The following is a 13,378-nucleotide window of genomic DNA, read 5'->3' as shown; positions in this document are numbered from 1 at the left end:
GTGTTATAGGAAAGAATGACCTATTAAAAAGTCATTATAAGAAGCAGAATGTGAGTTACAATACAATATCTCTTGTGTGGGCTTGTCCTCCGTGCATTATTTCATTTTTCCTCACATAATCCTTTGAGAGAAGGTGCCATCTACTCAACTTTACAACTAAGAAGATTCATTGTTCTCTTGACCTATGTGTATTAGAGAAACATTCCTGCTCTCAGAGTATACCCACAGCTCACAATACATACCTTAAATATGTTAGTGGAATTAGGAATTATACTATAATTAAATGGAATGTGAAAACATTTTTCCTTCTCATTTTTAATATTTTATGTATGTCTACTTTTGCAAAGTATACACTAAGGAAGGAACATGTATTGAGTAAGACAAGCATTAAGATTAGTTCTTAATATACAGCATGGTTTAAATTTAAAATTTTAAATCTTAATTAAGATGACATTAAAGTAGGAATTTACTTTTGATTCCTACAGTTTTCACATAATGTTTATGGGTGTGATTGCGAATACTGTAAAGTGGCTATATCAACATCTTTTAGAACACCATTTCTGCTATTTTCCTTAAAGGCTGGTAGGGTCCCAAATTTTTCCAGCAAAGGGGCTTCTCTGTGTGTGTGTGTGTGTGTGCGCGTGCGCGCACACATCTATTGTATGTAGGTTATCATAAGTCTATCTGAATTAGGGCAATTCTCCTGGTAGCCAAAATTAACTCAGGAGATTACTTTAAATAGATAATAAGTTCTAGGACAGCTCTGTGACATAATTAGCAACAAAATGGCTTAAAACTATAATTTTATTACCTACTAAAGACTTACAAAGATGGTTTGCTGTGATAAATGTCTTACAAATTCTTCAAAACATTAAGTTCTCTCATTATAATAATCTTAACCTGTCTGATGAGTTTTCTGTCTAGAGCTTACATGTATCTGGGAGATATGTAAGACTCCTTCGGAAAGCAGCACTAATGGGACAACTTACTAAAAATCAATTTGGTTATTAAATTGTCTTCAAGGACTTTACTTGCTACTAGTTAAGTTTATCATTCACTATCCTATCAAATAAAAACACCAATTAAAGGCGAGTGATGAGAAGAGAGAATAGGTCATTTATTTTCAGTAACCAGACCTTCTGTCAACCAATCACAGGGACCAAATGACCCAGGAGTGGGTGATTTTCTGCAGTAATACAGCCTTCAAAAGATAATCATATTCACATTCTCAATAGCACAGACAGGACCACTTAATTTCTTTAACAGGAGACAATCATTTGCATAGTATCATAATAAATAAATATTCCTGTACTAAGACACATATTATGAGAGAAGCAACTCTGAAAACTGTGGCTCACAAGCACTAATCTAATCAGCTGGGAAATATTTTCCTAACTGAGGTACTCTTTCTAGAAAAAAAAAATCACTAGAAATCCATTTCAAAGGTTAAGGTATTTAAAAATCAGGGAGAAAAAGTGCAAAGAATAATTTTATTTTTCTAATTTTATTCTAAAATACAAACAAGACTCATTAAGATTATGCCAACATAACTCCTTGATGTATCTTTATCTCCAAATTTCTAATATGAAGTCATAAATATTAGGCTTGAAACTGCTGACATTTGATCAAAACTAACACCACACAAAGAAAAAAAATTAAATTATCAGTTACATGAAATAAGGAATTATTAAGTACTGGACTTTTGAATCACAAAGCTTATAAAACAGCTCTACAATTACCAAAATCTCAAGACCAAAAAAGATACTAGGAACTTTTTAAAAACAAAGATGGTTTGCAGCAAAACACTAGCTTAAATCATATGAAACAACTTGGACAAGATTCTGAAACAAAAATCACAATTGAGATGAAGTTGAAAGAATATCTGAATTCAGTCCAGTTAAGCCACAGTGCCACCAAAAACCCTTTTCCTTTTCTAAGCGAAACAAGGTATCTCAAAACTTTGAAGCATTTAAATGCTTTGAGAATTTCCTTTATTTGTCCATGGAATAGAAAAAAATATTTTCCATAGTGACACAATGTGATAGAAAAGAAAAATTAATCCATGCAAGATACTGTGAGTACCTTCTTTATCACAGAGTACATCACATGCATTCAGGCCCTTTCTGGAATTCTAGAAGTTCAGGTAAATTGTTTTACTCAAATTAAGACACTGCAAAGGGGGGGGGGGAATTAAAATTTCCACCTTCAATGCAAATTTCCATTAATTTCTGAAAAAGTAATGTATACAGTTTTTCAGATCAAAAAAGATCAGTGCCTTGATTATTTTAAGTGCCTTAATTTTTGTAAGAAAATTTAAGCTAAGGTTTCATTATTCCAGTTATATGGTTCTGTGCCTCCTTCCAAAGTTAGTATTTTGAGTTTAAAAAAAAAATCTCTTTTCCTAAAGAACAATTATGATAGACTTCAAGGTAGTCTGTTGGCAAAGAATGAGAAATGTCAGAATCTGTCCAAGTGTTAACAAGTGTTAGAATGAGAAGGAATTGAACAGTTACAGCTGGATACAGGAAAATAATTTTCAGGCCCCAAATTCACTACCATAATTTACCTTAAATTAACAAAAAGCCATGATTACTAAAATCTGTTCTCTTTGTAGAAGCAGTTCTAATGATCAAAGACTGTTAAATCTCTGGGGCACAGACCCTCCTTGCTACCACGGCAAGGGTTCCCAGCTGTCAGCTAAGGTGCAACATCTACTTTAGCAGATTCTGCAGCATGGCCGTTGCATACGTGGGCCTAGCCTGTCTGCTCTCAATTGCATTCTGGAGGTACTGGATGCCTCCACAGCGTTCCCAAATTTCTTCAAACTGTCTTGGCAAAATCTCAGCACCACGCTTTCGAGTCAGGCCCGTCTCTTCAAGATTCAGCTCACACATCTCCATGTCATCCTTACCTGCACAGGGGAGGCATCAGAGAATAAACCATCTCTCTTTTCAGAAGGACTTACTATAAACTTTACTCCTGAAATAGTTCTCAGTTCTCATAGATATAAAAACTTTTAAACCTTTCTTTTCCTCCTCTGTGACAGAAATCTGCTTAATAAATTCACCAGAAGCAACTTAAATTTGTCCTCCACCAAGGACCCTTTCAGAAAGTATTAACACCACAGCTGATTAAACAAGTTATCAGCCTTAATAAAAAAAAATGCTACATTTCTTTAAACAATTATAAATTAATTGATATAATTAAACACCAATGAAAAGGTTCTTAGGACACAGGCAAGTTTCTATGTGCTCTCTATGAGGACATAATTAATCCAAGCGATTTCACATCATAAATAAATTAATCCTCAATTAACTGGAAGTGTGATTTAACTGCAAAATTCCATCCCTCAAACCTGATATTTAATGAATTATTACATTATATGTTAGACAGTTTCATTCAAAGGGTTTATAATCCTTTTTTGCTTTATAAGGTTTTTTTCATGTGAATCATACACACCAGCCACAAGAAGGATGGGTGGCTTGTCAGGATGGAGTTCCATTTGCCGGGCAATCCATGGTCCATCAAAATGGGCATACCACCAGCCTTTTTTCTTATTCTGCGGGTCTTTGTACTGGTCGGCAGGGCGGATGAATGGGATGCGGAAGAAGCGCTGCTGCCGGTTCATTTCCATCTCCTGCTGCCTGGCAGGAAGCTGAGACGCTGGGTTCTGCTGAGCTATTACAAAGAGCAAGGAAAGTTACACCAGCAGCCCAGGGGATAATGAAAACAGCCTTTAATCCTAAAAAGCACTACACATTTTTTTTTAAAGAAGAAGAGGGTTCCTAATATTAGTAACTTAAAATCAAAATATAAATATTAATTGCTTATAACTGAATAAAACTTAGAGTGTAATCTTAGAATTTTCTTACCCTAAAGATGTTCCTTAACATTGTACACACACACACACACACACACACACACACTCCACAACACCAGCAATAATAACAAACAAGCCCAAGGAAATTCCCACAAATGACTGTGTCAGTAACCTAAAACTCACATGGCAGGAAAGCAAACTAGTATTATTTGTTAGGATTTATGTTATCTCCAAAGAGTTCAGAATCAAAGGCCACAGAATAATTTTTATGAGACTGTTTATGATAAAACAGTTAAATGGTAATTTCACAAATGTGAAGAATTCTAGCTGTCAATTTAATCACTATTTCCTCAGAGAAGTGGAAGACAAAAATTTGCTCTTTTGCCAACTGATTTTAGAATTTAAAATGGCCAGAACAGGTATATTACTAATAATATTTAGACAACTTCATGACAACAAAAAACTGTAACCAGTAAAAGCATGAACTTTCCCTCAGAGTTATTTACTTACTCTGAAATAAGATTTCTCTTGGAATAAAATCTACTGAGATAAGTGGGGAGTATATAATATTTGGTTCTCTTTGTTACAGAAAAGAAAAACCCTTGCTTTTCTGCTAGTACTAGACATTGCACTCATCAATTTTTCCCCCTTACTCAATTTTCATTTCATAAACATATAGGTTTTTCTTTTATCTGCAGATAAAAATATTTCTCTGGGGCAATAACTTTATAGCTTCAGCAGCATAATTCTGGAAAGTCTGTTTAGTATGATTTTTACTCACAACTTTAAAAGTAGGACCAACCATCTACTGCAGCTCAATTAAGAATCTCACTGAAATGCTTAAGTATGACAATGAAAAATTATAGAATATGTGTAAGTCAAGAATAGCCACATGGCTTTTGTAAGAATTTCCAAATACTGAAAGGATGAAAATACTCTTACGCTACTTTTTACACCACTAGTAAAAGCTTTATAGCAGCTGCATTTATTTCTGTGCAAACCAGAGAAGCAAAAAGCAGTTAGCAAAGCTATATATGCCCATGAAAGAATGAAACAGAGGCCCAGTTTTGTTAGTGACTTTAAAAAGCCGCATCACCTTTAGCATCACCTTTTAGCATGTTAACAGAGATGAGCTTCTTTATTCTTTTGTTCCTGTAGTCCCTCCAAACTACTTACAGTTTAGTGTTTCCATTTCAAGTTTTAAAAATTACCTACTTGAAGAAAATGCAGTAGCCCCAAATTAAGGAATTTTAAAAGGATAAGAAAGAAAAACCCTTCCTTCCATCCTAAGCAGTAACTTAGGATACCCACTTGATCAGGGAACTTAACTACTATACTGATGGACACTTGTAAAATTAACCTGCTTTTTTCATTTAAAAGACTGTCTCCTGTACCTTAATATATTGGGTAAAATTAAGAAGCCCAAGGGAAAGTCTTTGATAGCTTTTTTTTCACTCACGTGAGAACTAAAATTGTACTAAAGGGGAATTAACTTCACAAATATTCATCTGGAAAAGCACAAAGATACAGATGTTGAAAGTTTGAAACTAATAAATGACTATTTCTTTCACATCCTATTGTGTCATCTTTATGTTGTGAAATAAATTTTAAATATGGCTCTATAAATTAGTAGAAGCACTTGAAAAAAAACCAGGTCCAACAAGTTGACAAACAAATATGGCATTATATCCAAATCATTATTGCTCAACTGCAGAATAAATTTACTGCATACTGAGATGACTCAAAGTTTTTAAATTATCAAAAATGTGCATCACAAGATGCTATCTATACAAGTAACAGAATAATCTCCTCCTATTAGGAGGCATCCCATTAAAACCGTGTAATAGATTATCACACAAAACTCAGATCTCTGGATACAAATGTTTACACTATAACAGTGTTTGAAACCAGCACCTGAAGTTAGTCTTTATTCTAAAAGATCAGCTGCTTGTTAAGTTTTGCTACAATGAGAATTGTGTACATTCACAGAATAAAGTGCCAGTTATTTTTTAAACAGAAGTAATTTCATAAAACAGATTAATTTTATTCTGTATATATATTTTGGATTGATCCAAATGAAAGCATCATCTCAAATAAATAGCTTAGTACAGAAAACCAACATAATGTACTACAATTCCACTTAAAAATTGTAGCAAAACAATGTTTAACAGAAGTTAGTATTTTATAAAGTATTTTTAACCCATCGTCCAGTTAGCTCATAAGTTACCACCCATTGACTTACGTGAATTGTTCAAAAATGGTGCAAAATCTGTGAATAAATATTTTACGTTGAAGAAAAGATAAAAATGGCAAAACTGTTAAATGAGCATTCTTGTAATTTATAAAGCCTTCCCATCAATTGAGGTGGTGACTAACAAGTAAATATCCTGTCCACAACCAAATACTCTCAGAATTATCTACAACCAGATGCTGCTTTCTGATTTAAAAGAGAGAGAGAGAGAGAGAGAGAGAGAGAGAGAAAGGAAGAAAAAGAAAAAGAAAAAAGCTATTTTGATTATATTTTAGGAAATTCTGCTTGATGGACATATAAAGAGGACCTAAATTTAAAAATTATATTTCGTTTATAGTTCTGGGATACATAATATTCAAACAAAAGTCCAACATGATGACTCAGTCATAGACATTCTAGTACCTTCAAAGCATTATTAAAATTTCTGTAGAAATAAAAAAACCTTCTACATTTATCAAAAGAATATATGACTTAGAGAAAAAGCATTGCCGTGTTTACATATACTCAGTATATTTTACTTTTTCTTCAAACTGTCTAAATCTTAAATTCATGCAATTTTTATTTTAGGAACTATGAAATAAAACTACTCTCCAACGTCAGTTTTAAGCAACTAAATATTGCAAATCATTACTAAGTAATTTGCCACTGCTCCAATAATTATTTCTGGAAATCTCTTTCTGTAGTAAATGTGATGAGAGCGTGCTCACGCAGGAGAGAACAGAGGAGGAGGGTCTGAGATTCTCCACTCTCAGTTACAAGACTTCACCATGATTTGTCAACGTACTACTCTTAAGTAATATCTAGTTATATTTTTGTTAATTATAAGTTGTTATTTTAATTTTCTCAAATTAAGGAATTCTAATCTTTCTAAATATTAAACTAAAGAGTATTTCCTTTTAAAGGTTTATTAGCTGTCCCATTAGGAAACTATCTCAGTACAAAATTTTCTCAACTGACTGTTAAGCATCTCGATGCACTTCAACTTCTCTCTTAACTGTACTTCTGTGTCAGAATGTGTTTTACATGAGAAAAAAAAATAAAGAGAACAATGAGTACTTTTCAGAGCAGAAGTTATTATTTTATCTGAAAATGGTCCATTATCAAATTCTTTGAAGGCTACACATACATACATACATACGTGTGGAGTTTACTCACATAAAATTCCCAAATATGTTCTTGGGAAATCTTCTTAATCTACTCTTTTATTCTTCCAAATAGTATATTATGAATGGAAACAGTATAAAAACAAAGTAAGCAAGGTATACCATGTATCATTTGCCTCTTTGGGGGCAAAGCTGGATGAGTACAGTACCAAACTTTGGTTTAAAAACACAAGAATTGGGATGCCTGGGTGGCTCAGGGGTTGAGCATCTGCCTTTGGCCCAGGATGTGATCCTGGAATCTGAGATCGAGTCCCGCATTGGGCTCCTTGCAGGGAACCTGCTTCTCCCTCAGCCCATGTCTCTGCCTCTCTCTATGCCTCTGTGTCTCTCATGAATAAATAAATAAAATCCTAAAAAACACACACACAAGAAATATTTGTGTATTCATTAAAAATGTATGTGCCATAAATTAAAACATTACTTTTCTTATTTTAAAAAAAGTGTAATCATTCAGGTGTATAAATTTTGGGGAAAAAAAATCATGATGAAAGCCTATCAGCTAAAGGCCATAATTAGAACATTACAGCTAAATAGGTTACAGCTCGAAGGTATAGCCCATTGCCATTTTTACAAAACAAAGATAACTGGTTAGAAACTTGATACAGTGAACTGCTAATGCAATCATCCTATTATCTTCAATTCCCAGGGATAAATTTATAAATTGGAGAAGAGAGTGGTGGTCACAAGAATATCGATGATTAAGAGGGCCTTCCACTAGTTGTTTCTTAGTTCTGAGTGATCTCTCATTGCCCTTTCAGAGCATTATATTCTGACTGATGATACTCCGTGAGCAATCACTAGAAGTAACAGCTCTCTTATTAATAGTATTTCCTTTACTTAATCTATTTTTTTTTACTTAATCTATTCTTTACAACAATTTGGAAATACTAAAATTCTACCATTTAATTGACTTTAATCAAACATTGCTTTTACTTGCTAGGAAGACAGTGAGGGAGAGCTCATTTTCTATGACAGCTTAGGGTCATGTGTTGCTAAGCTATACTATCAGTGCTGGGAATATACTTTTGCAATAAAGACATTAAAAACATGTCACCTTGACATTGACCACAATTAAGCTAATAAATTGTGCCAGTCTGAAAGTAGTAAATTGAACAAATGAAATTCCAATGTTTGCTTTTAAGACTGAAATTAAAACTCATATATCACAAGTATTCCCAATTAATGTTAAAGTTAGTACATACTTTTACTAGGTTAGGTCTATTCTTCTGTACTTTCCAATTTCAAGTATATAACTCTGTCTTTTGCATAACAAAGTAACAAAATTTATTTTTGGAATCTCAACCAAAAAATCAAATCCTGATATAGGCAAAACTGGTGTAAACGAAGGTACTACTTCTCTTATATTCTGACAGTATTGTAAAATAATGTTTGCAGCAATTATTCTTATTTCACTGCATTCTTTACATTTCCACATGTAATCATTCTATATGTGTATGTATGTATATGTGGAAAAAATACATATTTACAACATTACGAGCAACTTCTTTAGTATAGACAAGAGTGTTCTTATCTCCAGAATTTATCTTAACAAATTCAAATATTTAATAATATGACTTAAAGACATAATAATAGAAGTAATGCTATGAAAGATAAGCCACTGTGGTTGTATTAGCCTCAGTGGATCACAGCTGCATAGTAAGAGAAAATTTGTATTATATATTTTATCCAAAATGTCTTACATACATTATATACAGATACTCCGGAACATTTAAAAGTACAGATTTGTTTTTACCATAATCAGTAACAGACTTTGGAGCACGCTGCTCTGTTTCAGTATTTCTCTTCTTATTCTTGGATTTCCACGCATGATACACTTTTAGTCTCCTGTGAAATTCTTCTCTGCAAGCTGCCAGGAGTTCAATATCTGTGGATTATATAGAAAGAGCCCCCCACCCAAAGAAGGAATTAGCATCCTAATTTAATTGTCTAACATAATTATTCTGTGGCATAAACTTATATATTTATACATATAATACATTTTTTGTTTTTAAATTAATAGTACAAAATCAAAAGTAAGCACCTTATTGATAAAGATGAGAATTTTATGGTACTATTATCTTTTACATTTACAGAGAATTTTCTTATGCATTGCTACTGTATCATTTGCTTCACACAAGAATTCTGGGCTAAACAGGTCTTTTATAGTTGAACCTCAATCAGAGAGGTTAAGTCACACTTGTCGAAGGTCAGAGGCCACAAAAATAAGAGTAAGAAGTCACTGTGCTAATATGCAAACTAGATTTACATCCAACAGATTTTTTTATTTGTAATTATGCAGATAAACTCAGTGAGGAGAGAGAGAACATAGGAAGTTCTGTACAATCACGGCATGTTAGTTCCTAGGCACAGCAGCCTAAACTCAAACAACTATGATTTAAACAAGAATACAATTATATGGAATCATCTGGATATAGTATTTTCCTATTCTGCTGGGAAAAAATAGCTTAAAAAAAAAGGACTGCATTGCCATTTTTTACTTTGCATACATAGGTCAAGATTCTGATATACAAGTATTTAACTATTATGAATAACATTAGAAGAGTCAGTCATTAGCATAGCCTAAATCATAATTTTTCTATGCTTTTCCTCTCAGACCTAGATAAGAGACAAGCAAAATGAATTTAATAAGTATGCCTTTCCTTTAGGTTTGTGAGTAAACTAGGTCTTTATTTTAAGGTGAGAATAACAAAGAGAATGGCTTAATTTATATGCCAAAAAAGAAGAAAATTATACCCCAATCTAGGTATTGCTTTATTACCTGTCAGCCACAGAGCCTTCCCATTTTTCATCTTCTCAATACACTTACCACAAGAAGTATTGATGGTATCACGTAGTTCTGCATATTTCCATTTACTGAGATCGTATTTCTTGGTACCAGCAGCTGCCTTGGTAGCTTGTACAGCAGGACCTCTGTAATTATTACATATTTTTGCATGTTTAAACTAGAAAAATGAATGAAATGTTGACTAAAGGGGCAAGAAAGTGAATCTCAGTTTGAGACATGGAAATAACTATTAGAAAAACATAAAATAATTTTGTATCTTTGATAAGATTAAGAATGGTATACTATATGTAGGATTCCTAGGTAAATTAAAATTTTCCAGTGTGTCATTTAATAACTATATTATGTTTTCAATCAGAATTTCTGATTCTTATACCCTGGTACCATGGACTAACCCCAGACATCAGTTTAAATATTCTAACTAATGGGTAAATGGATACCTAAAGTTAAAAAAAATACATTTATATATATTCCTCAAAATCAAAAAGGAAATTCTCTTGACTACTTGAAAAATCACTAGAAGCATGTTAATGATATATGAGCCATAAGGTCACATAGAGCAATCACCCTTAGGCTACTGGAAGCTACAAGATGGCCAAGCCCCAGCCAAAGCTACTGGCTTAGAACCTCCCTGGGCATCTGGATGTCTGCAAGGTCCACAAGTGAGTAACCAAACTGCAATCCACTGCCTGAGTCATTAAAGATGGGCTAAAAGAGCTGCTGGAGTCTGGAAAGCCCTGTGACTTTTTGCATCACTGTTAAACAGAATACTTAGGAAAGTTCTGTACAGAGATAAAGCCACACTCTCATATTCAGTAATATGACAACTAGTAAATTATGGAAGCAGCCCAAGTATCCATCAATAGATGAATGGATAAAGAAGATATGGTGTGTGTGTGCGCGCGCGCATGCGCACAATGGAATATTATTCAGCCATAAAAAAGAATGAAATCTTGCCATTTGTAACAACATGGATGGAGCTAGAAGATAGAATGCTAAGTGACATAAGTCAGTCAGAGAAACACAAACGCCATATGATTTCACTTATATGAGAAATTTAAGAAACAAAAGAGCAAAGGGAAAAAAAGAAACATAACCAAAAAACAGACTTTTAACAATAGAGAACAAACTGATGGTTACCAGAGAAGAGATGGGTGGGGGGATGGGGGAAATAGGTGATGGAGATTAAAGAGTACACTTATGGGAAAGAAAAATAAAATAAAATAAAAATGAGTAGACAATACTCTGAGCAGGAAATAAAGATCATGCCCAAGGTCACACACTGCTAATAACAGGTAGCATCTGAGATTGAAATCCAAAGTGTTCTGACTTTAAAAGTCTTGGTCTTAGGACTCTACCTTCCTTCATTTGCTATATTCATTCCACAAACATTAATGAGCGCCCTCTTAGCTAGCCCCTCACTTGTGCTTGGAGCTACCAACACAGAGCTGTGTAAGCTAAAAATAATAATAATAATAATAATAATAATTAATTAAATGAAGTTTTAGGTCATGAGGCAGATAACAGATTTCAAAGGGCACAAGTATAGCAGGAATGCTGGAATGAGGAAAGAAGAAAGAAAAAATATATATAATATAAAATAATAAATTAGAAAATAAGTTGAGATAAATTCCACTTTTTCGTAGCAGTATTACCCAGGGATTACAACTTGTTTCTATATACATAATTTGAAATAATTATTCAGAAAATATGGAAACAACTTTTCTATAATAATATTATAGTCAGCAAAAGATGATTCCTGTCACACAGCAGTCAGAATAAGCTGCAAGTAAGATCAATGTAGCAAAGAAAGAATTTAAACACATCACATTTCAAGGTATAAAAAGAAAGATGGCACAAATATGGAAAGAACTAAATTTTAAAGAACTAAAATATTGCTTCTCAGGTATCACACAAGGAATTTTACCTTTATCATCCACTACTTAGAAAATATTTCCTATTAAAGAGGGATGATCAAGGTGTAATTCCTGAAAATGAGGTCATATTTTCTCATTATTTCACATTCTGAAAGATAACAGGAATCTTGGCAGTCAAGACACAGATATTTAATGAGAAATGATGTTGTGAAAATATGTATACTTCTTCCTGAAATAAAGGAAATTATTCCTCCATATTAAGCTTAGCAGTGAGAAAAATAAGGCACTTTTTGCCTCTTTAAAAGGTCTATTTATGCTTTCATTGTAGAGAATAAAAAATAGCACACTTCACTCTATATACTTAACAACAGTTAGACATGATGATTGTTAGTAACATATAAGCCTGGCTAAAGAGCAACGTGTGGCCAGTTAGTTCTTTCTGCATTTTTATGGTTCAACTCTGTTTTAAATTTACTGCAGAATCTATCCTTTTCATAAGCTGTGTGACTGGCAATTTTCCATGTGGCTTTTTCCTCTTAATTGCTTTGCTCAGAAAGAGCCAGCTGTGTGTCAGCAAGGTCTCTCTATTACCTTTAGCAATAAATTATGTTTTAACATTTATTCATATATTCTTTTTTCTCTTCTACATCCCTAAACTACCATTCAGTAAACTAATAAAAAATTCTCTTTTCTTCCTAGCTCCTCCAAGAGTCTTTTCTAGGAGAGCAGCTGAAAATTATTATGGGTTTTTATTGTTATTTTCTTTTGAAAGAGAGTGAATTTACATAATATACAGTTTCATAGACTGTCAGAATATACATGAAGTGCCAATATACATAAGGTGTATTTTGATACTTTAAAAAAAATAACACTGCATTCAAATTATTATTGCTTAAAATATGGTTTAATATTACTAACTTTTCACTCATATTACATCAAACAAACTACATCTACTAAAAAACATATTCAGCAACCTAAATACACAAATGTAACATTTAAATGCTTTTCCCTCATCTCTGGAATTAATAAAATAGTAAAATAAAGATGTAATTACTGATTATTTAGGTCTGTTATAAAGAATCATGTAAATGATATACTAGGTAGTAGAAAAGCTGACTTCTGATTTTAAAAAATATATTAATTTTAATACTTCGAATTAACTCGAACTTCCAATTGACAGTGAAAAGGTTACTGATTCATATCCACTTGTAAAGGACCAGATCCTGCTAGGAAGTCATATTCTCTGGTGGCTCAATTTTTACATCAGTGGTTTTTAAACCATGTGCTATGGGGAGGAGGCCCTCAGAAGCCACACTCTTTCTCTACTTCCCCTTAAGCTAGGAACTAGGCACAAAGGTTCCCAGCTGGCAAGGGGGTCAGGGAGGGGGTGGGGGGAAAGGTAGAGGGGCAACACCACCTCCATGGTGAGTTTCAAAACATTCATTTTGTTTGAAAGGAAAGCTT

The 13,378-nt window shown here is 33.2% G+C and overlaps 1 protein-coding gene across 5 annotated transcripts in view; it reads right to left on the bottom strand.

Moving 5' to 3' along the window:
• Positions 1-1,093: 1,093 nt before the first annotated feature.
• MYO6 (myosin VI) overlaps positions 1,094-13,378 on the bottom strand; it is a 143,260-nt gene continuing 130,975 nt past the window's right edge. For 3 of the 5 annotated variants that reach the window (XM_025444959.3, XM_025444960.3, XM_049092263.1), the window contains 5 exons: positions 10,062-10,165; positions 8,988-9,119; positions 6,063-6,089; positions 3,460-3,678; positions 1,094-2,911 (listed from right to left, as the gene is read on the bottom strand). In XM_025444959.3, the coding sequence (XP_025300744.1) occupies positions 2,712-2,911; positions 3,460-3,678; positions 6,063-6,089; positions 8,988-9,119; positions 10,062-10,165 (682 nt within the window). In that variant the 3' untranslated portion in view covers positions 1,094-2,711. The remainder of the gene's footprint in view (positions 2,912-3,459; positions 3,679-6,062; positions 6,090-8,987; positions 9,120-10,061; positions 10,166-13,378) is intronic. The other 2 variants (XM_049092262.1, XM_049092264.1) reach the window with 1 other exon arrangement.

Source organism: Canis lupus, chromosome 12 (assembly GCF_003254725.2).
Source record: "Canis lupus dingo isolate Sandy chromosome 12, ASM325472v2, whole genome shotgun sequence".
Classification (NCBI taxonomy): Eukaryota; Metazoa; Chordata; class Mammalia; order Carnivora; family Canidae; genus Canis; species Canis lupus.
The sequence above is the reverse complement of the archived record's forward strand: the minus strand, read 5'-3'. Positions and strand labels throughout refer to the sequence as shown.